General features: G+C 62.0%; 2 protein-coding genes across 3 annotated transcripts in view; one reads left to right on the forward strand and one right to left on the reverse strand.

Annotated features, from left to right (window-relative positions):
• Positions 1–396: 396 nt before the first annotated feature.
• On the reverse strand, positions 397–2,174 carry LOC146545847 (uncharacterized). The gene has a single exon (XM_085216516.1). The coding sequence runs from the start codon at positions 2,126–2,128 to the stop codon at positions 845–847; it is 1,284 nt and encodes a 427-aa protein (XP_085072642.1). The 5' UTR covers positions 2,129–2,174; the 3' UTR covers positions 397–844.
• Positions 2,175–2,403: 229 nt separating this feature from the next.
• Positions 2,404–22,727, forward strand: part of INPPL1 (inositol polyphosphate phosphatase like 1) — a 30,525-nt gene continuing 10,201 nt past the window's right edge. For both annotated transcript variants that reach the window (XM_085216508.1, XM_085216509.1), the window contains exons 1-24: positions 2,404–2,640; positions 7,877–7,940; positions 9,268–9,418; positions 9,491–9,611; positions 9,692–9,829; positions 9,914–10,004; positions 10,220–10,309; positions 10,394–10,492; positions 10,580–10,730; positions 10,835–10,941; positions 11,038–11,140; positions 11,240–11,436; positions 14,111–14,228; positions 17,646–17,742; positions 17,838–17,976; positions 18,062–18,161; positions 18,246–18,334; positions 18,439–18,520; positions 20,622–20,711; positions 20,805–20,918; positions 21,012–21,100; positions 21,186–21,273; positions 21,381–21,536; positions 21,640–21,724. In XM_085216508.1, the coding sequence (XP_085072634.1) occupies positions 2,480–2,640; positions 7,877–7,940; positions 9,268–9,418; positions 9,491–9,611; positions 9,692–9,829; positions 9,914–10,004; positions 10,220–10,309; positions 10,394–10,492; positions 10,580–10,730; positions 10,835–10,941; positions 11,038–11,140; positions 11,240–11,436; positions 14,111–14,228; positions 17,646–17,742; positions 17,838–17,976; positions 18,062–18,161; positions 18,246–18,334; positions 18,439–18,520; positions 20,622–20,711; positions 20,805–20,918; positions 21,012–21,100; positions 21,186–21,273; positions 21,381–21,536; positions 21,640–21,724 (2,720 nt within the window). In that variant the 5' untranslated portion in view covers positions 2,404–2,479. The remainder of the gene's footprint in view (positions 2,641–7,876; positions 7,941–9,267; positions 9,419–9,490; positions 9,612–9,691; positions 9,830–9,913; positions 10,005–10,219; positions 10,310–10,393; positions 10,493–10,579; positions 10,731–10,834; positions 10,942–11,037; positions 11,141–11,239; positions 11,437–14,110; positions 14,229–17,645; positions 17,743–17,837; positions 17,977–18,061; positions 18,162–18,245; positions 18,335–18,438; positions 18,521–20,621; positions 20,712–20,804; positions 20,919–21,011; positions 21,101–21,185; positions 21,274–21,380; positions 21,537–21,639; positions 21,725–22,727) is intronic.

A 22,727-nucleotide genomic window follows, 5' to 3' on the forward strand; every position in this document is an offset into this window, starting at 1 on the left:
GTGCCGTGCCATACTGAGCTGTGCTGAGCCATTCCATGCTGTGCTGAGCTGTGCCATGCCATACTGAGCTGTGCTGAGCCATTCCAGGCTGTGCTGAGTTGTGCCATGCCATACTGAGCTGTGCTGAGCCATTCCAGGCTGTGCTGAGCTGTGCCATGCCATACTGAGCTGTGCTGAGCCATTCCAGGCTGTGCTGAGCTGTGCCATGCCATACTGAGCTGTGCTGAGCCTGTGCTGAGCTGTGCCGTGCCATACTGAGCTGTGCTGAGCTGTGCTGAGTTGTGCCATGCCATACTGAGCTGTGCTGAGCCATTCCAGGCTGTGCTGAGCTGTGCCATGCCATACTGAGCTGTGCTGAGCTGTGCCATGCCATACTGAGCTGTGCTGAGCTGTGCTGAGCTGTGCCATGCCATACTGAGCTGTGCTGAGCTGTGCCATGCCATACTGAGCTGTGCTGAGCCATTCCATGCTGTGCTGAGCTGTGCCATGCCATACTGAGCTGTGCTGAGCCATTCCATGCTGTGCTGAGCTGTGCCGTGCCATACTGAGCTGTGCTGAGCCATTCCATGCTGTGCTGAGCTGTGCCATGCCATACTGAGCTGAGCTGGGCCATATTGAGCGGAGCTGTGTCATGCCATACTGAGCTGTGCCAAACTGTGCTCAGCTGAGCCATGCTGAGCTGGGCCATTCCACACTGAGCTGTTCTGTGCTGAGCTGAGCTGAACCGAGCTGAGCCATGCCATGCTGAGCCACGCTGAGCTGAGCTGTGCCAAGCTGAGCTGAGCTGAGCCATTCCATACTGTGTCAAGCTGAGTCATTCCATACAAAGCCAAGTTGAGCCATTCTATGCTGAGCTGAGCTGTGCCAGGCTGAGCCATTCCATGCTGAGCTGTGCTGGGCCAGGCTGAGCCATTCCATGCTGAACTGAGCCATTCCATGCTGAGCTGTGCTGTGCCAGGCTGAGCCATTCCATGCTGAGCTGAGCCATTCCATGCTGAGCTGTGCTGGGCCAGGCTGAGCCATTCCATGCTGAGCTGTGCTGTGCCAGGCTGAGCCATTCCATGCTGAGCTGTGCTGGGCCAGGCTGAGCCATTCCATGCTGAGCTGGGCTGAGCCATTCCATGCTGAGCTGGGCTGAGCCATTCCATGCTGAGCTGTGCTGGGCTGAGCCATTCCATGCTGAGCTGTGCTGTGCCAGGCTGAGCCATTCCATGCTGAGCTGTGCCAGGCTGAGCCATTCCATGCCGAGCTGAGCCATTCCATGCTGAGCTGTGCCAGGCTGAGCCATTCCATGCTGAGCTGTGCTGGGCTGAGCCATTCCATGCTGAGCTGTGCTGGGCTGAGCCATTCCATGCTGAGCTGTGCTGTGCCAGGCTGAGCCATTCCATGCTGAGCTGTGCCAGGCTGAGCCATTCCATGCCGAGCTGAGCCATTCCATGCTGAGCTGTGCCAGGCTGAGCCATTCCATGCCAAGCTGAGCCATTCCATGCTGAGCTGTACCAGCCTGAGCCATTCCATGCTGAGCTGTGCTGGGCCAGGCTGAGCCATTCCATGCTGGACTGGGCCATTCCATGCTGAGCCATTCCATGCTGTGCCAAGCTGAGCCAAACTGAGCCATTCCATGCTGTGCCGAGCTGTGGCAAGCTGAGCCATCCCATACCAAGCTGTGCCAAGCTGAGCCATTCCATGCTGAGCTGATCCATCCCATTCTGAGCCATGCCAACCTGATCCATCCCATATGGAGCCGTGCTGTGCCAAGCCGATCCGTCTCATGTGGAGCCGTGCTGTACCAAGCCGATCCGTCCCATATGGAGCCGTGCTGTGCCAAGCCGATCCGTCCTATATGGAGCCGTGCTGTGCCAAGCCGATCCGTCCCATATGGAGCCGTGCTGTACCAAGCCGATCCGTCCCATATGGAGCCGTGCTGTGCCAAGCCGATCCGTCCTATATGGAGCCGTGCTGTGCCAAGCCGATCCGTCCCATAGCGTGCCGAGCCGTGCTGTACCAAGCCGATCCGTCCCATATGGAGCCGTGCTGTGCCAAGCCGATCTGTCTCATATGGAGCCGTGCTGTGCCAAGCCGATCCGTCCCATATGGAGCCGTGCTGTGCCAAGCCGATCCGTCCCATATGGAGCCGTGCTGTGCCAAGCCGATCCGTCCCATAGCGTGCCGTATTGTACCAAGCCGATCCGTCCCATAGCGTGCCGAGCCGCCCCATCCCGTTCCGCGCCCCGCCAGCCGCTCCACCCCACGCAGCTCCGTGCCGCCCCGCACACCGCCGTTCAGTTCCGTCCCCGGCCGTTCCGCCCCGTTCCTCCCCGTTCCGCCCCGCTCCGCCCCTCGCCCTTTGCCCGGGGCCGCCCGGACCCCCCCCTCCTCTTTTCCCCCCCCTCCTCCTCCCCCCCTTCAACCCCAACCCCAACCCCCTCCCACTCTCCGTCTCCCCGCCCCGCGCCGCACCGCACGCCCATCCCGCAGCATGGCGGGCGCGGGGGGTCCGGGGGGGTCCGCGCCTCCTTGGTATCACCGGGATCTGAGCCGGGCGGCCGCCGAGGAACTGCTGGCGAGGGCGGGGAGGGACGGAGGCTTCCTGGTGCGGGACAGCGAGAGCGTGCCTGGGGCCTATGCGCTGTGTCTGCTGTGAGTGCGGGGCTGGGGGGGGGGGTCGGGGGGTATAGAGGGGTTTAGGGGGGGGTATATGGGGGGTATGGCGGGGGTATATGGGGGTGTATGGGGGTTATGGGGAGGAATGGGGGGTATGGGGGGGTGTATAGGGGAATATATGGGGGGTGTATGGGGGGGTATGGGGAGGAGTGGAGGGGGTAGGGGGATATATGGGGGGTGTATGGGGAGGTATGAGGAGTATGGGGGGTGTGTGGGGAGGAATGAGGGGGTAGGGGGCTGTATAGGGGCTGTATGGGGGGTGTATGGGGGGTGTATGGGGAGGTATGGGGGGTGTATGGGGGGGTATGGGGAGTATGGGGGGTGTATGGGACTGTATGGGGGGTGTATGGGGAGGAATGGGGGGTAGGGGGGTGTGTGGGGGGTGTATGGGGAGGTGTGGGGAGGTATGGGGGGTGTGTGGGGAGGTATGGGGAGGTATGGGGGGTGTATGGGGAGGTATGGGGGGGGTATAGGGGGGGTATGGGGGTGTATGGGGGGTACGGGGAGGAATGAGGGGGTAGGGGGATATATGGGGGGTGTATGGGGCTGTATGGGGGTTTAGGGGGGGTATATGGGGGGGTATGGCAGGAATATATGGGGGTGTATGGGGGCTATGGGGAGGAGTGGGGGGCTAGGGGGATATATGGGGGGTGTGGGGGGGTAGGGGGATATATGGGGGGTGTATGGGTAGGTATGGGGGAGTATGAGGGGTGTATGGGACTGTATGGGGGGTATGGGGAGGAATGGGGGGTAGGGGGATGTATGGGGGGTGTATGGGGGGTGTATGGGACTGTATGGGGGGATATATTGGGAGGTATGGGGGGGAGTATAGAGGGTGTATGGGGCTGTATGGGGGGTATGGGAAGGAATGGGGAGGTAGGGAGATATATGGGGGGTGTATGGGGGGTGTATGGGGCTGTATGGGGGGTTTATGGGGGGGGTACGGGGGATGTATGGGGAGATATATGGGGAGGTTGGGGGTGTATGGGGGTATGTGGGGGGGTGCGGGGGGTATGGGGGTGTAGAGAGGTGTATGGGGGGAAATGGGAGTGTATGGGGGCATATGGGGGTGCATGTAGGGGGGTATGGGGAGGAACGGGGGGGTAGGGGGATATATGGGGGGTGTATGAAGGGTACGGTGGGTGTATGGGGGGGTCTGTGCATGGGTGTATGGGGGTTATGGGGGGTATATGGAGGGATATAGGGAGTATATGGGGGTGTATGGGGTTATATGGGGGGTAGGAGAGTGTATGGTGGGGTATGGGGGGTAAGGGGGTGAAGGGGGGGTATAGGTGTGTATGGGGGTATATGGGGGGTGTAGGGGAGTATATTGGAGGGTATGGGGGTGTATGAGGGGTGTATGGGGAGGGAATGGGGGTAGGGAGGGGTTGTGGGTTGTATGAGGGGTATAGGGGGGCTATGGGGAAGAATGGGGGGTAGAGGGATGTATGGGGGGTGTATGGGAAGGTATGGGGGGTATTTGGGGGTGCATGGGATGTGTATGGGGGGGTATTGAGAGTGTAGAGGGATGTATGAGGGGTATGGGGAGGAATGGGGGCTGTATGGGGGGCATGAGAGGTGTATGGGGGTTGTATGGGGGGGATGTGGGGGGTGTATGGGGGATGGGTGGGTGTATGGTGGAGTATGGGAGGGTATGGGGGTGTATGTGGGGGGGAGTTATGGGGGGTGAATGGGAGGGGTGTAGGGGGATATGGGTGTGTATGGAGGGAGTATGGGGGTGTTTGTGGGGTGTATTGGGGGGGATATGGGGGGTGTATGGGGGTGTTTGTGGGGTGTATTGGCGGGTCTACGGGGGAAGAGGGGAAATGGCACTGGGGCGAGAAGGGGGTCATGGGGGTGTTACTGGGGGACATGGGGGGGGGTTGGAGGGGGAAATGGGGCTGGGGGGGTGGGAATAGGGGGACAGTGGGACCTGGGGGGGTTGGGGTTAGGATGGCAGTGGGGGCCGTTGGAAACTGGGGGGAGAATGGCAGTGGGAGCCATTGGGAACTGGGGGAGGATGGTATGGAGGGGGGGGGGTCACCAACATGCAGTGGGAGCACTGGGAATGGGAAGGACTTTTGGTACTGGGGGGGCATCCGGGGGAAGGGGGGGGGTCAGCAGGGCTGTGGGATGAAGGTGGGGGGGGGGGGGGGGGGGGGACACATGGGAATGGGGACTGGAAGCAGCACTGGTTTGGGGTAAGGGGGGGGTCAACAGAGCTTGTGGGTATGAAGGGGAGCAATGGTAGGAGGGGGGGGTTTGCACGGCCCAGCTCCTGGCTGTGGTTTTGGGGCTGGCGGTGCCACGTGGCAATGAGGGCAACTTGAAAGGAGCCTCATTTGCTCCCCGGGGTGCTCATTAGGGTAATGAGGGAGAACAGGCTTGCCCTGGCCCTGGAGCTGTGCTATGCACTCACCTCGGTGGCACAACCCCGCTGTGTCCCCCTCCCTGCCACCCCTGGGATGAGCCCGTGGGGCTCCTGTGGGGTTGTTTTCCTATCCATGTAGCCCCAGTCCTGCTCCTGTGGCTGCTGACTGCTGGTGTCACAGTGTGGGGGGGGGGGAGGGGAAATGGGGACCACTGTGCCCCAAATGTGCGGCTGGAAACTCCTACAGGGCTGGCAGTGGGGCCGCGGTGTCCCCATGGCTGGCAGTGGGGCCGCGGTGTCCCCATGGCCGGCAGAGGGGCCATGGTGTCCCCACATTTGTCAGAGGGGTCACAGTGACCCCATGGCTGGCAGTGGGGCTGTGATGTCCCCATGGCTGGCAGTAGGATCACAGTGTCCCTATGGCTGGTAATGGGGACACAGTGTCTCCACATTTGTCAGAGGAGCTGCGGTGTCCCCATGGATATCAATGGGGTTGCAGTGTCCCCATGGCTGGCAGTGGGGCCACGGTGTCCCCATGGATATCAATGGGGTTGCAGTGTCCCCATGGCTGGCAGTGGGGCCGCGAGGTCCCCATGGATATCAATGGGGTTGCAGTGTCCCCATGGCTGGCAGTGGGGCCATGTTGTCCCCATGGCTGGCAGTGGGGCTGCGGTGTCCCCATGGATATCAATGGGGTTGTGGTGTCCCCATGGCTGGCAGTGGGGCCATGTTGTCCCCATGGATATCAATGGGGTTGCAGTGTCCCCATGGCCGGCAGTGGGGCCGCGGTGTCCCCATGGATATCAATGGGGTTGCAGTGTCCCCATGGCCGGCAGTGGGGCCGCGGTGTCCCCATGGATATCAATGGGGCCGCGAGGTCCCCATGGCTGGCAGTGGGGCCGTGAGGTCCCCATGGATATCAATGGGGTTGCAGTGTCCCCATGGCTGGCAGTGGGCCATGTTGTCCCCATGGATATCAATGGGGTTGCAGTGTCCCCATGGCTGGCAGTGGGGCCATGTTGTCCCCATGGATATCAATGGGGTTGCGGTGTCCCCATGGCTGGCAGTGGGGCCATGTTGTCCCCATGCCCCCCCATTGCCCCCCATGGCCGTGCCCCCCCTCAGGCTGCAGGCCACGCTCAGGGCCTGGTAGGCCGCAGCCTAAAAATAGTGCTGTGGGGGGGAGGAGGAGGAGGAGGAGGAGGAGGAGGAGGAGGAGGAGGAGGAGGAGGAGGAGGAAGAAGAGGAACATGGGATCCCACAGCACCGCTTCCTGTCCCCTTCCCCCCCCCCCGGCCACAGCTGTTGGCTTTTGGGGACGGCCAGCAGCCGCGGTGACATTGGGGGGGCTGTATTGGCTGTAGTGGGGTGGCAGGGACCAAGCCTGACCCCCACGTTTGGTCATTAATGATGTAATTAGCAGGCTGGGGGTGGGGGGGAGTCTGCACCCCTCTGTGCTGGGGGATGTGGGGAGTTGGGGGCATCGTGGTGCTCAAATGGCAGCTTTTTGTGTGGGGTGGACTCCTCCTCTCCCCCTCCCCCCCCCCTCAGGGTTCCCCAGTACTGGGGTTCCCCTCTGTTCCCTCCCCTCCCATGGAGCCTCCCCCCAGTTTGGGCTCCTCCTGTAACCCCTCTTGGTCCTGTTCTTTTGGGGTACCCCATAGTTGCACCCCTCCTATGGTCCATCTTTGCCCCTTCCTCATTTTGAGGCTCCCTGTGCACCCCCACGCCTCCCCCCTCCCCCCTACATTTGGGTTCCATTCGTTGTCTGTGATTTAAAGCTCCCCATAGAGACTCTCATGATCCCCCCCAATATGGGGATCCCCGTGTGCCCCCCCACCATCCCTCCCCGTCCCCACTTTGGGGTTCCCCACATTTCCCCCTCCCCCCTAAAGACCCCTCTGACCTGTAGACCCCCCAAAACCCACACAGATCCCTTCCCCCCCACCCCATGACGTTCTCCCCACAAACCCCAAGGAGGGTCTGCACGCACCCCTCTGAACTGAGGAGGGGAAACACACGGGGTGGGGGGCACCTCGTGATCCCAAACCCCCTTAAGTCAGCCCATGGGTGTCACAGGGACACGGCTATGGGGACAACAGCCCTGGGTACAACCCCACATGGGGGACACGGTGGCCAAGCTGTGTCTTGCTGACCCTGGCACGGTGACAGTCACCTCTGTGACCCCTTTGCACCCCATGGCCGTGGGTCACTGTCCCGGCCACCAGCCCTTGGGGTGGCCTCGGTGCCTCACTGCTCCTCGTAGGTCCCGGTTGTCCCCATCCTCCCCGTCCCTATGGGATTTATTTTAGTGCCGTATTTCAGTGCCAGCCATATTTTTAGATTTCCTTCCGGGAGCGTGGGACGGGCGGGCGGTGGTGGCTGCTGTCACAGCTCTTGTGGCACAGAGTGACACAGAGTGACACCGAGGACACGGGGAGCTAAGGTGACCCACACCCTATGGCTCCCCAGTGGGCAGGACCCTGGGGAGGAGGGGGTCTCGATGTCACCGGTGCCACATCTCTCAACACCACCCGTCACCCCCTGCTCCGAGATCACATCCCTGGTTCCTGCATGCTTTCATTGGAAAACAAATTGTTTCCTGGCAGCTTGGCTGCCAGCAGCCTCCAGCTCCCTGCCTGGGGATTGCAGGGTTGGGGAGGTGTGGGGCAGCTGCGCCTTGGGAGCGGGGCTGAGACCGGGCAGCTCGTTGCACACACGGTGCTGGTGGTGGTGGTGGTGCAGGCACGGGGTGCCCGTAGCGTGGGGTGCTCTGATCTGCCCGGCTCTGGGGGTTGGTGACATGGGGAGGTGGCCATCCGTGTCCTTGTCCCCCTGCAGGTTCCAGAAGCACGTCCACACCTACCGCATCCTGCCTGATGAGGAGGACTTCTTGGCAGTGCAGGTGGGGACGGCTGGGGACACCCCACGGCCATCACTTCAAGGGGGTCTGGGCAGCGTGGTCCCCCCCCCCCCCCATGCCCACCTTGGGGATGCCTGGGGACACCCCGTGGCCACAGCTTCAGGGGGGTCTGGGCAGCGTGGTCACCCCATCCTCACCTTGGAGACACCGAAGGATACCCCATAGCCACAGCTTTGGGGGATCCTTGCCAGTGTGGCCACCCCATTCCCACCCTGGGGACACCCCACGTCCACTGCTCTGGGGGGTCTGGGCAGCGTGGTCACCCCCATCCCCACTTTGGGGACACCCCATGGCCATGCTCTAGGGGGTCTGGGCAGCGTGGTCACCCCCATCCCCACTTTGGGGACACCTCATGGCCATGCTCTGGGGGGTCTGGGCAGTGTGGTCACCCCATCCCCACTTTGGGGACACCTCATGGCCATGCTCTGGGGGGTCTGGGCAGCGTGGTCACCCCCATCCCCACTTTGGGGACACCCCACATCCACTGCTCTGGGGGGTCTGGGCAGCGTGGTCACCCCATCCCCACTTTGGGGACACCCCATGGCCACCGCTCTAGGGGGTCTGGGCAGCGTGGTCACCCCATCCCCACCCTGGGGACACCCCATGGCCATGCTCTAGGGGGTCTGGGCAGCGTGGTAACCCCATCCCCACTTTGGGGACACCCCATGGCCATGCTCTGGGGGGTCTGGGCAGCATGGTAACCCCATCATCACCCTGGGGACACCCCATGGCCATGCTCTAGGGGGTCTGGGCAGCATGGTAACCCCATCCCCACCCTGGGGACACCCCATGGCCACCGCTCTAGGGGGTCTGGGCAGCGTGGTCACCCCCATCCCCACTTTGGGGACACCCCACATCCACTGCTCTGGGGGGTCTGGGCAGCATGGTAACCCCATCCCCACCCTGGGGACACCCCATGGCCCCCGCTCCAGGGGGATCTGGGCAGCACGGTTTCCCCCCATCCCCACCTTGGGGACACTGAGGGACACCCCACGGTCACGGCTCCAGGAAAACCAAGGACCCAAAGGTGCGTTGGAGCACAGGGTGGAGCAGTGGATGGATTATGGGGTCGTCCCCACGCCGTGAGAGTGGCCACGAGCTGCTGCTGGCTGCTCCGCCGGGTATTTTTAGAGCAACAGAAGCCCCTTTGTGCTGCGTGCAGACAGGAAAGAGCCGGCCCTGGCGGGGAGGAGGCAGCGGGGTGGTTGGCGGCCGGGTGCCAGCTGTGTGCTCCCCGTGCTGTGCCAGCTGTCCCGTGCTGCCTGGCAGGGAGGTGACAGCCGTGTCCCCCCCCCTCCTCCCCCCGCAGACATCACAGGGAGTGCAGGTGAGGCGCTTCAAGACGCTGAGCGAGCTGATCTCGCTGTACCTGCAGCCCAACCAAGGGCTGGTGTGCACCCTGCTCTTCCCAGTCGAGAGGGAGAAGGAGAAGGAGAGCGCAGAGGACAGGGATTACTCGGGTAGGTGGCTGTCAGCTCTCCCCGTTGGGGGGTCCCGCGTGGCGCCGTGATGCCCACCCCGCTGCCTTGCAGATGGTGAGGATGAGAAGCCTCCTCTCCCCCCACGCTCCAGCACCAGCAGCTTCTCAGGGTCTTCCGTGGGGCTCAGCCCCAGCAGCCCGGGACCGGCGGCACCCGATGGGGCAACGGAGAGGTGAGGATCGTCGCCGTATCCCCGCAACCCCGCCGTATCCCTGCGTCCCCACTGCATCCTTCACTCGAATCCCTCTGCAGCACCAACGGCCTGGCCAGCATCTCCCACGAGTACCTGAAGGGCAGCTATGCACTGGATCTGGAGGCTGTGAAAGCGGGGGCCAGCAGCCTGCCCCACCTCCACAGGACCCTCGTCACCTCCTGCAAGCGGCTGCACGGGTGAGCGTGGTGTGAATGGATGCATGGATGGATGGATGGCTGGATGGATGTCGACCTGCTGATGCTTTGCCCTCACCCCTGCAGTGAGGTGGACAAGGTGCTGGCAGGGCTGGAGATCCTCTCCAAGGTGTTCGACCAGCAGAGTTCCCCCACGGTGTCCAAAATCCTCCAACAGGTGAAGGGTTTGGGGGATGGAGCGTCGGTGTCTCAATGGGGCAGGCAGTGGTCCCACCATAGGGTGTGTGGGGACGGACCGAGGGCGGGGGCTTCGGGGTGTGAGCCTGGGATGCTCAGGGCTGGACCTGGCACTGTTCATGGGTGATGGAGAGATGGGGCTGGGGTTGGGGGTCCCCATTTTGTGACTGTAGAGGGGGGGGGGGACGTTTGCAGACGGCGCCGCAGAGCGGGGAGCAGGAACTGGAGAGCCTGGTGCTGAAACTGTCTGTGCTGAAGGATTTCCTCTCCAGCATCGAGAAGAAGGTGAGCACTGCAGGGGGGACAGCTGTGCCACGGGGATGCCTGTGGGGCGGGGGGCTGACAGCCCCTCTTATTGCCCCCCTCCAGGCGCTGAAAGCACTACAGGAGATGAGCTCAGCCAGCCCGGCTGTGCCGGCACAGCCCGTATCCCGCAAAGCCAAAAGCATCCCCGTTCAGACCTTCGAGGTGCGTCCCATCTTTGTGCCACTCTCACGGGACATCCCTGTCCCCGAGCCCCTCTCTGAGGTCTCATCATCTCCCGGGTGGTTGCAGGTGAAGCTGGACGTCACCCTGGGGGACCTGACCAAGATCGGCAAGTCGCAGAAGTACACGCTGAGCGTGGATGTGGAGGGCGGCAAGCTGGTGGTGCTGAAGAAGCAAAGGGATGCCCAGGAGGACTGGAATACCTTCACCTATGATAAAAGTGAGCTTGGGAGGAGGAGGAGGAGTTGGGGGGGGGGGTTGACGTAGGGCTCGGTGCCCCCATAGAGCTCTGATTTGCTTGCTTTCCCCCCCCCCCCCCTGCAGTCCGGCAGCTGATCAAGTCGCAGCGCGTGCAGAACAAACTGGGCATCGTCTTTGAGAAGGAGAAGGACCGGACGCAGCGCAAGGATTTCGTGTTCGTCAGCGCCCGGGTGGGTGCTGGGGTGAGGGGTGAGGTGTGTGGGGGGGGGTCTGTGTGGTTTTAGGGTGCAGGAGGCTCATGCTGTGCCCCCATCCTCCTCTTATAGAAAAGAGAGGCGTTCTGCCAGCTGCTGCAGCTGATGAAGAACAAGCACTCGCACCAGGACGAGCCGGACATGATCTCCATCTTCATCGGCACCTGGAACATGGGTGAGCGCCGGGGGGGCAGAGCCTAACCCTAACCCCCCCCACCCCCTTTTTTTCCATATATCCTCAATATATCCCCCTTCTGAGCGTCCCTCCCCGCAGGCAGCGTGCCCCCACCCAAGAGCATCACGTCGTGGTTCACCTCCAAGGGGCTGGGCAAGGCGCTGGATGAGGTGACGGCCAGCATCCCGCACGATATCTACGTCTTTGGCACCCAGGAGAACTCGGTGGGAGATAAGGAGTGGGTGGATTTCCTGCGTGCTGTGCTCAGGGACTTCACCGACACCGAGTACCGCCCGGTAGGATTGGGACAACGGGTTTGGAGTGCTGTAGGGGGGGCACAAACGTGGGGGGAACCTCGGCCCTAAGTGCTGTGGGGTGGGTGCAGCCATTGGGGTCACCGTGGTACGGGATGCTGTGGGGTGGGTGCAGCCATTGGGGTCACCGTGGTACGGGATGCTGTGGGGTGGGTGCAGCCATTGGGGATCCAATGGGGTCTATGGGGTGGCTGCAGTCATTGGGGTCACCGTGGCACTGGGTGCTGTGGGGTGGGTGCAGCCATTGGGGATCCAGTGGGGTCTATGGGGTGGGTGCAGCCATTGGGGATCCAGTGGGGTCTGTGGGGTGGGTGCAGCCATTGGGGATCCAGTGGGGTCTGTGGGGTGGGTGCAGCCATTGGGGATCCAGTGGGGTCTATGGGGTGGGTGCAGCCATTGGGGATCCAGTGGGGTCTGTGGGGTGGGTGCAGCCATTGGGGTCACCATGGCAGTGGGGTCTATAGGGTGGGTGCAGCCATTGGGGTCACCATGGCAGTGGGGTCTATAGGGTGGGTGCAGCCATTGGGGTCACCATGGCAGTGGGGTCTATGGGGTGGGTGCAGCCATTGGGGTCACCGTGGCACTGGGTGCTGTGGGGTGGGTGCAGCCATTGGGGATCCAGTGGGGTCTGTGGGGTGGGTGCAGCCATTGGGGATACAGTGGGGGCTATAGGGTGGGTGCACCCACTGGGGTCACCATGGTACTGGATGCTGTGGGGTGGGTGCACCCGCTGGGGTCACCATGGCAGTGGGGTCTATAGTGTGGGTGCAGCCATTGGGGTCACCATTGCAGTGGGGTCTATAGGGTGGGTGCAGCCATTGGAGTCACCATGGCTCCAAGTCTTGTAGGGTGGGTGCAGCCATTGGGGACACAATGGCAGTGGGGGCTGTGGGGCGGGTGCGGCCATTGGGGATACAGTGAGGGCTATAGGGTGGGTGCACCCTTTGGGGTCACCATGCGCTGGGGGCTGTGGGGTGGGTGCGGCCATTGGGGATACAGTGAGGGCTATAGGGTGGGTGCACCCTTTGGGGTCACCATGCGCTGGGGACTGTGGGGTGGATGCATCCACTGGGAATATGATGGTTCTGGGATGGGTGCAGCCATTGGGGTCACCATGGTTCCAAGTCTTGTAGGGTGGGTGCAGCCCATTGGGGACACAATGGCACTGGGGTCTATGGGGTGGGTGCAACCTCTGGGGTCACCATGGCACTGGGGGCTGTGGGGTGGGTGCAGCCATTGGGGTCACCATGGCACTGGATGCTATAGGGTGGGTGCACCCTTTGGGGTCGCCATGGCACTGGGGGCTGTGGGGTGGGTGCAGCCATTGGGGTCACCATGGCACTGGATGCTATAGGGTGGGTGCACCCTTTGGGGTCGCCATGCACTGGGGGCTGTGGGGTGGGTGCAGCTATTGGGGACATGGTGGTACTGGGGGCTCTGGGATGGGTGCAGCCATTGGGGTCCCCGTGGTCCCAAGTCCTGTAGGGTGGGTGCAGCCATTGGGGACCCCGTGGCCCCAAGTCCTGTAGGGTGGGTGCAGCCATTGGGGTCCCCATGGCCCCAAGTCCTGTGGGGTGGGTGCAGCCATTGGGCTCCCCGTGGCCCCAAGTCCTGTAGGGCAGGTGCAGCCATTGGGCTCCCCGTGGCCCCAAGTCCTGTAGGGTGGGTGCAGCCATTGGGGTCCCCGTGGCCCCAAGTCCTGTAGGGTCGGTGCAGCCACTGGGGTCCCCGTGGCCCCAAGTCCTGTGGGGTGGGTGCAGCCATTGGGCTCCCCGTGGCCCCAAGTCCTGTAGGGTGGGTGCAGCCATTGGGGTCCCCGTGGCCCCAAGTCCTGTAGGGTCGGTGCAGCCACTGGGGACCCCGTGGCCCCAAGTCCTGTAGGGCGGGTGCAGCCATTGGGCTCCCCGTGGCCCCAAGTCCTGTAGGGTGGGTGCAGCCATTGGGCTCCCCGTGGCCCCAAGTCCTGCAGGGCGGGTGCAGCCATTTGGGACCCGATGACACAGGGGGCTGTGGGGTGGGTGCACCCATTGGGATCACCGTGGCAGGGGGGGCTGTGGGGTGGGTGCACCTATTGGGGTTATTATGGCACAGGGGGCTGTGGGGTGGATGCACCCCTTGGCGTTACCATGGCCCCAAGTGCTGTGGGGTGGATGCACCCGTTGGATACATGGCCTCACAGGGTACTATGGGGTGGATGCACCCGTTGGATACGTGGCCTCACAGGGTGCTATGGGGTGGATGCACCCATTGGATACATGGCCTCACAGGGTGCTATGGGGTGGATGCACCCGTTGGATACATGGCCTCACAGGGTGCTATGGGGTGGATGCACCCGTTGGATACGTGGCCTCACAGGGTGCTATGGGGTGGATGCACCCGTTGGATACGTGGCCTCACAGGGTGCTATGGGGTGGATGCACCCGTTGGATACATGGCCTCACAGGGTGCTATGGGGTGGATGCGCCCGTTGGATACATAGCCTCACAGGGTGCTATGGGGTGGATGCACCCGTTGGATACATGGCATCACAGGGTGCTATGGGGTGGATGCACCCGTTGGATACATGGCCTCACAGGGTGCTATGGGGTCGATGCCCGATGGCAGCAGCTGTCCCCGTGCCCCGGTGGGGGCTGAGCTGCATCCTCCCCCCCCTCAGGTGGCCATGCAGTCGCTGTGGAACATCAAGGTGGTGGTGTTGGTGAAGCCAGAGCACGAGAATCGCATCAGCCACGTCAGCACGTCCAGCGTGAAGACCGGCATCGCCAACACGCTGGGTAGGGCTGGGCGTAGGGGGCCTCCTGTCCTCGTCCCACTGTGCCTCTCCTGTCCCCCATCACGTCCCCGTTCTCCTGTCCCCATCGTGTCCCTGTCACGTCTACGTGGTCCTGTCTGTCCTCACGTCCCAACTGCGTCCCCATCTTCACGTTCTGTTCACGTCTTCATTCTCATGTCCCCATTACGTCCCTGTTCTCACGTCCCCATTTTCCTGCCCCATTGCGTCCCCATTGCGTCCCCATCTTCTGTCCTTGTCCTCCCATCCTAGTTGTGTCCCCATTCTCCTGTCCCCATTGTGTCCCCACCCTCATCTTTCTGTCCCCACCCTCATCTTTCTGTCCCCACCCTCATCTTTCTGTCCCCATTCTCATATCCTCATCATGTCATCCCCATCGTGTCCCCATCCCCCATCGTGTCCCCATCCCCCATCGTGTCCCCATCCCCCATCGTGTCCCCATCTTCCTGTCTCTTTCCTCGTGTCCCCATCATGTTTCCCTCCTCCCATTCCTGTCCTGCTGTGCCTACTGTGTCCCCATTCCATCTTCGACCTCTTGTCCCCATCGTGTCCCCATTTTCCTGTCTCCATCCTTATGTCCTCGTCATGTCTTCATTCTCCTGCCCCATCGGGTCCCCATTCCCACGATGTCCCCATTGTGTCCCCATCTTTGTGTCTGCATTTTCGTGTCTTCACTCTCACGTCCCCATTATGTCCCCGTTCTCATGTCCCCATCCTCCTGCCCCGTTGTGTCCCAATCACATCACATTTCTCCTGTCCCCACCACATCCTCACTGCATCCCCATCTGCTTGTCCCCATCCTCCCATCTCCATCATGTCCCCATCGCCGTCCCCTGCCCCCATCCCGTCAGTTGTCCCCATCCCTTGGCCCCATCCCATTCCCATCCTTGTCAATTGTCCCCATCTCCCATCCCCATTCCTGTCCCCATCCCTTGTCAATTGTCCCCTGTCCCCATTCCTGTCCTGTCCCCAACCCATTCCCGTCCCCTGTCAATTGTCCCCATCCAATCCCCTTCCCCCATCCCCTGTCCCCATTCCTGTCACCTGTCCCCGTCACCTGTTCCCATCCCCTGTCATTTGTTTCCTGTCCCCGTCACATCCCCTGTCGCCATTCCTGTCCCCATCCCCTGTCGCCATTCCTGTCCCCATCCTTGGTCCCTTGTCCCCATCCCCTTTCCCCAACCCATTCCCATCCCCTGTCAGTTGTCCCCGTTTCCATCCCGTTTCCATCCCGTTTCCATCCCGTTTCCATCCCGTTTCCATCCCCTGTCCCCGTCCCCATCCAATCCCATCCCCATCCCCTGTCCCGATTCCTGTTCCCCTCTGTCCCCATCCCATTCCTACCCCCCATCAGTTGTCCCTATCCCCCATCAATTGTCCCCATCCCTGTCCTCTGTCTCCATCCAATCCCCGTCCCCTGTCCCCAACCTCTGTCCCCTGTCCCCATCCCATTCTCATCCCCTGTCAATTGTCCCCATTCCTGTTCCTGTCCCCATTCCTGTCCTCATCCCGTCAATTGTCCCCTGTCCCCATCCCATTCCCATCTGCTGTCAGTTGTCCCCATCCTGTCCCCATCCCTCATCCCCTGTTCCCAGCCCATTCCTGTCCCCTGTCAGTTGTCCCCATCCCATTACCATCCCCTGTCAATTGTCCCCTGTCCCTGCACCCCTGTCCCTTGTCCCCATTCCTGTTCCTTCTCCCCATCCCTCACCCCCTGTCCTCATCCCATTCCTGTCCGCATTCCTGTCCTGTCCCCATCCCCTGTCCCCAACCCATTCCCGTCCCCTGTCAGTTGTCCCCGTTCCCATCCCCTGTCCCCATCCCCTGTCATTTGTCCCCTGTCCCCGTCACGTCCCTTGTCCCCATTCCCTGTCCCCATCTCATTCCCATCCCCTGTCAGTTGTCCCCATTCCATCCTGTTTCCAATCCCCACCCCCATCCCCTGTCCCCATTCCTGTCCCGATTTCTGTTTCCTCCTGTCCCCATCCTATTCTCATCCCCTGTCCCTGTCCCATCAATTGTCCCCTGTCCCCATCCCATTCCCATCTGTTGTCAATTGTCCCCATCCCTCATCCCCTGTCCCCATCCCATTCCTGTCCCCTGTCAATTGTCCCATCCCCTGTCCCCATCCCATTCTCATCCCCTGTCAATTGTCCCCATTCCTGTCCCCGTCCCCATTCCTGTCCCCATCCCATCAATTGTCCCCTGTCCCCATTCCCGTCTGCTGTCAGTTGTCCCCATCCTGTCCCCATCCCTCATCCCCTGTTCCCAGCCCATTCCTGTCCCCTGTCAGTTGTTCCCATCCCATTCCCATCCCTTGTCAATTGTCCCCTGTCCCCGCCCCCCTGTCCCTTGTCCCCACCCCCGTCCCTTGTCCCCATCCCTCACCCCCTGTCCTCATCCCATTCCTGTCCCCATTCCTGTCCTGTCTCCATCCCCCATCCCGTCCCCAACCCATTCCCGTCCCCTGTCAGTTGTCCCCGTTCCCATCCCCTGTTCCCATCCCCTGTCCCCATCCCTGTCCTCTGTCTCCATCCAATCCCCGTCCCCTGTCCCCAATCACTGTCCCCTGTCCCCATCCCATTCTCATCCCCTGTCAACTGTCCTCATTCCTGTCCCTGTCCCCATTCCTGTCCCCGTCCCATCAATTGTCCCCTGTCCCCATCCCATTCCCATCTGTTGTCAGTTGTCCTCATCCTTCATCCCCTGTCCCCAGTCCATTCCTGTCCCCTGTCAATTGTCCCATCCCCTGTCCCCATCCCATTCTCATCCCCTGTCAATTGTCCCCATTCCTGTCCCCGTCCCCATTCCTGTCCTCATCCCATCAATTGTCCCCTGTCCCCACCCCATTCCCATCTGTTGTCAGTTGTCCCCATCCCTCATCCCCTGTCCCCATCCCATTCCTGTCCCCTGTCAATTGTCCCATCCCCTGTCCCCATCCCATTCTCATCCCCTGTCAATTGTCCCCATTCCTGTCCCCGTCCCCATTCCTGTCCCCATCCCATCAATTGTTCCCTGTCCCCATCCCATTCCCATCCGCTGTCAGTTGTCCCCATCCTGTCCCCATCCCTCATCCCCTGTTCCCAGCCAATTCCTGTCCCCTGTCAGTTGTCCCCATCCCATTCCCATCCCTTGTCAATTGTCCCCTGTCCCCGCCCCCCTGTCCCTTGTCCCCATTCCTGTCCCTTCTCCCCATCCCTCACCCCCTGTCCTCATCCCGTTCCTGTCCCCGTTCCTGTCCCCATTCCTGTCCCCGTCCCTCATCCCCATCCCTCATCCCCATTTCTGTCCACATCCCTGTTCCCATCCCTTGTCCCCATCCCCACCCAATCCCCATCCTCCGTCGCCTGTCACTTGTCCCCGTCCCCTGTCCCCATCCCACCCCATCCTGTCCCCACAGGCAACAAGGGCGCCGTGGGCGTCTCCTTCATGTTCAATGGCACGTCCTTCGGCTTCGTCAACTGCCACCTCACCTCGGGCAACGAGAAGACAGCCAGGTGAGCACGGGGGACAGCGTGGGGACAGCGTGGGGTCGGGGGAGGTGACAGCAGTGTCGTCGTGTCCCCCCCCTTCCCACCTCCTCCCGATGCAGGAGGAACCAGAACTACCTGGACATCCTGCGCCTGCTCTCGCTGGGCGACAAGCAGCTCAGCTCCTTCGACATCTCGCTGCGTTTCACCCACCTCTTCTGGTTTGGGGACCTCAACTACCGCCTGGATATGGACATCCAGGTGGCTTGGTGGTGATGGTGGTGGTGTATTGGGGGTGGGGGGGCTGCCTGCGTGTGTGTCCCTAAACAAATTCCCACCCCTGCAGGAGATCCTGAATTACATCAGCCGCAAGGAGTTCGAGCCGCTGCTCAAAGTGGATCAGCTCAACCTGGAGAAGGAGAAGCACAAAGTGTTCCTGCGCTTCGGTGAGGGCGCACGGCTACAGGGGGGGGGGCCTCTGGGTGCTGATTCTCCCTGACCCCCCTCCCCCCAAATGTTCCCTGCTGCAGGAGAGGAGGAGATCACCTTCCCCCCCACGTACCGCTACGAGCGAGGCTCACGGGACACCTACGTGTGGCACAAGCAGAAGCCCACAGGGGTACAGGGATGGGTGGGGGGGATTCTGAGGGTGGGGGGCACCCGGATGGATCCTGTGTGACCCCCCCCTCCCCACCCTCCTCACCCCACCTCATCCTGCTGCAGGTTCGCACCAACGTCCCGTCCTGGTGCGACCGCATCCTTTGGAAGTCGTACCCCGAAACCCACGTCAACTGCAACGCCTATGGTGAGGGGCAGCCCTGGTGGCAGGGGGGGAAATCCATGTCCTGCATGGGGGGGGGACATTGGGGATGGTCACCCCAACTGGGGATGGGTTGGGGACAGATTTGGGGACAGGTTGGGGGCAGATTTGGGGACAGATTTGAGGCTGGTTGGGGACAGGTTGGGGACAGATTTGGGGACAGGTTGGGGCAGGCTGGGGATGGCTTGGGGTTAGATTGGGGACAGGTTTGAGGCTGGTTGGGGACAGGTTGTGGATGGATTGGGGACAGATTTGAGGCTGGTTGGGGACAGGTTGGGGGCAGATTTGGGGACAGGTTGGGAGCAGATTTGGGGACAGATTTGAGGCTGGTTTGGGACAGGTTGGGTGTGGGTTGGGAACAGATTTGAGGCTGGTTGGGGACAGGTTGGGGATGAGGTGGGGACAGGTTGGGAGCAGATTTGGGGACAGATTTGAGGCTGGTTGGGGACAGGTTGTGGATAGATTGGGGACAGATTTGAGGCTGGTTGGGGACAGGTTGGGGGCAGATTTGGGGACAGATTTGAGGCTGGTTGGGGACAGGTTGGGTGTGGGTTGGGGACAGATTTGGGGATGGACTGGGGACAGATTTGGGGCAGGCTGGGGACGGGTTGGGGTTGGATTGGGGACAGGTTTGAGGCTGGTTGGGGACGGGTTGGGGATGGACTGGGGACAGGTTGTGGATGGATTGGGGACAGATTTGAGGCTGGTTGGGGGCAGGTTGGGGATGGATTGGGGACAGGTTGGGGGCAGATTTGGGGATGGACTGGGGACAGATTTGGGGCAGGCTGGGGACAGGTTGTGGATGGATTGGGGACAGATTTGGGGACAGGTTGGGGAAGGCTGGGGATGACTTGGGGTTGGATTGGGGACAGGTTTGAGGCTGGGTGGGGACAGGTTGTGGATGGACTGGGGACAGGTTGTGGATGGATTGGGGACAGATTTGAGGCTGGTTGGGGGCAGGTTGGGGATGGATTGGGGACAGGTTGGGGGCAGATTTGGGGACAGGTTGGGAGCAGATTTGGGGACAGATTTGAGGCTGGTTGGGGACAGGTTGGGTGTGTGTTGGGGACAGATTTGGGGACAGGTTGGGGATGGACTGGGGACAGGTTTGGGGCAGGCTGGGGACGGGTTGGGGTTGGATTGGGGACAAGTTGGGGACAGGGGATGGGTTGGGGTCAGGTTGGAGACAGATTATGGGCAGGTGGGGATGGGCTGGGGGCAGGTTGGGGATGAATTGGGGGCAGGTTGGGGACACAGGACACATTGGGGATGGGTTGGGGGCAGGTTTGGAGCCAATTTGGTACAAGTTGGGTACAGGTTGGGAATGGGTTGGGGGCAGGGGATGGATTGGGTACAGGTTGAGGGGTGGGTTGGAGACAGTTTGGATGTGGGCTGGAGATGGGTTGGAGGCAGGTTGGGGACGGGTTGGGGATGGATTGGGGACATGCTGGGTACGGATTGGGGGCAGGATGGGAATGGATTCGGGTGGCTGGTTGGGTACAGGTTGGGGATGAATTGGGGGCAGGCTGGGGATGGGTTGGGGAACAAGTTGGGCACAGGTTGGGGATGGGTTGGAGACAGTTTGGGTGTGGGTTGGAGATGGGTTGGAGGCAGGTTGGGGACGGGTTGGGGATGGCTTGGGGACATGCTGGGTATAGCTTGGGGGCAAATTGGGAATGGACTGATGGGGCAGGTTGGGTATGGGCTGGGGGACAGGTTGGGTTGGGGATAGGTTTGGGATGAGCTGGGGTCAGGGGACGGGTTGTATGTGAGTTGGGGATGGATTGGGGACAGGTTGGGGATGAGGTGGGGGCAGGGAACAGGTTGAGAATGGGTTGGTGACAGGTTTGGGGCAGGTTGGGTACAGGTTGGGGATGGATTGGGGACAGGTTGGAAGCAGGTTGGGGATGGGATGGGGACGGGTTTGGGGCAGGCTGGGGACGGGTTGGGGTTGGATTGGGGACAGGTTTGAGGCTGGTTGGGGACGGGTTGGGGATGGACTGGGGACAGGTTGTGGATGGATTGGGGACAGATTTGGGGACAGGTTGGGGGCAGGCTGTGGGACAGATCACTCTGTGTCCTGCAGGCTGCACCGACGACATCACGACCAGCGACCACTCGCCCGTCTTCGGCTCCTTTGAGGTCGGCGTCACGCCCCAGTTTGTCTCCAAGAAAGGTACAGTCTTCAGCCCGCAGGAAAGGGGATGTGGGGACAGTGGGGGACGTGGGGACGAGGGGGGACACCCCCCTGCCACCCCTCCCTGTGCAGGGCTGTCCAAGTCATCGGATCAGGCGTACATTGAGTTTGAGAGCATCGAAGCCATCGTGAAGACGGCGAGCCGCACCAAGTTCTTCATCGAGTTCTACTCCACCTGCCTGGAGGGTGAGCGCCTGGGGGTGGGGGGTCCGTAGAAGCTGGGGGGGCGGGGGGGGGAGGGGGTTGGATATGGTGCCACCTTGCTGTCCCCTGGTGCAGAATTCAAGAAGAGCTGCGAGAACGACACGCAGAGCAGCGACAACATCAACTTCCTCAAGGTGCAGTGGTCGTCGCGGCAGCTGCCCACGGTGAGGTGCCACGGGGTGGGATAGAGGAGGGCACTGGGGGAGGGGGCCGTAACCCCACGCCCCTCACACTGCGTGCCCCCCCCAGCTGAAGCCCATCCTCTCTGAGATCGAATACCTGCAGGACCAACACCTGCTGCTCACCGTCAAGTCCCTGGATGGCTACGAGTCCTACGGTGCGTCCGCCGCCGCGCTCCCCGTGCCGTGCCAACCTCCAAGGGTTGGGAGACCCCCAGTTTGACGGTGACCCCCCCCCCCATCCCCCTCCCTTGTACCCCCTCAGGGGAATGTGTCATCGCCCTCAAGTCCATGATTGGCAGCACGGCGCAGCAGTTCCTCACTTACCTCTCGCACCGTGGCGAGGAGACGGGCAACATCCGCGGCTCCATGAAGGTGCGGGTGCCTGCGGAGCGGCTGGGCACCCGTGAGAGGCTCTATGGTGAGAGCTGGGGGTGGGAGGGGTGAGGGGAGGGGGCTCAGCGTGCCCCCAACCCCTCTCTGGGCCGTTGCTGAGCTCACCCCCCCGCCCCGTCCCCTCGCAGAGTGGATCAGTGTTGATAAGGACGAGGCGGCGGGCGGCAAAGGGAGGGCCCAGCTGAGCGCCAGAGCCCCCCAGGAGTGTGCCAAGTGAGTGGGGAGGGGGCTGGGGGGAGGGTTTTGCATCTCTTGGTGCTGTGTTGATGATGGGAGCGACCCTGTGGGGTGGGGGGTGGGGTCCTGGTGCGTGGGGTGGTGCACGGAGCATCCCTGCAGGATGGGGCGTGGGGTCCCAGTGCACGTTGCAATGCTTGGAGCATCTCTGCAAGGATGCACGTGGGCTGCTGGTGCGTGGGGTCCCAGTGCACGTTGCAGTGCTCTGAGCAACCCTGCAGGATGGTGCATGGGATCCCAGTGCATGTGGCAGTGCTCAGAGCAGCCCTGCAGGATGGTGCATGGGATCCTAGTGCACGTTGCAGTGCTCTGAGCAACCCTGCAGGATGGTGCATGGGATCCCAGTGCATGTGGCAGTGCTCTGAGCAACCCTGCAGGATGGTGCATGGGATCCCAGTGCATGTGGCAGTGCTCAGAGCAGCCCTGCAGGATGGTGCATGGGATCCTAGTGCACGTTGCAGTGCTCTGAGCAACCCTGCAGGATGGTGCACGGGATCCCAGTGCATGTGGCAGTGCTCAGAGCAGCCCTGCAGGATGGTGCACGGGATCCCAGTGCATGTGGCAATGCTCTGAGCAGCCCTGCAGAATGTGCATGGGATCCCAGTGCATGTGGCAGTGCTCAGAGCAGCCCTGCAGGATGGTGCATGGGGTCCCAGTGCATGTTGCAATGCTCAGAGCATCCCTGCATGGTGGTGCATGGCATCCCAATGCATGTGGCAGTGCTCAGAGCAGCCCTGCAGGATGGTGCATGGGATCCCAGTGCATGTTGCAATAGTCAGAGCAGCCCTGCAGGATGGTGCATGGGGTCCCAGTGCATGTTGCAATGCTCTGAGCAGCCCTGCAGGATGGTGCATGGGATCCCAGTGCATGTTGCAATAGTCAGAGCAGCCCTGCAGGATGGTGCATGGGGTACCAGTGCATGTTGCAATGCTCTGAGCAGCCCTGCAGGATGGTGCATGGGGTCCCAGTGCATGTGGCA

The sequence above is a fragment of the Meleagris gallopavo genome, chromosome 1, assembly GCF_905368555.1.
Source record: "Meleagris gallopavo chromosome 1, MGAL_WU_HG_1.1, whole genome shotgun sequence".
Lineage (NCBI taxonomy): Eukaryota > Metazoa > Chordata > Aves > Galliformes > Phasianidae > Meleagris > Meleagris gallopavo.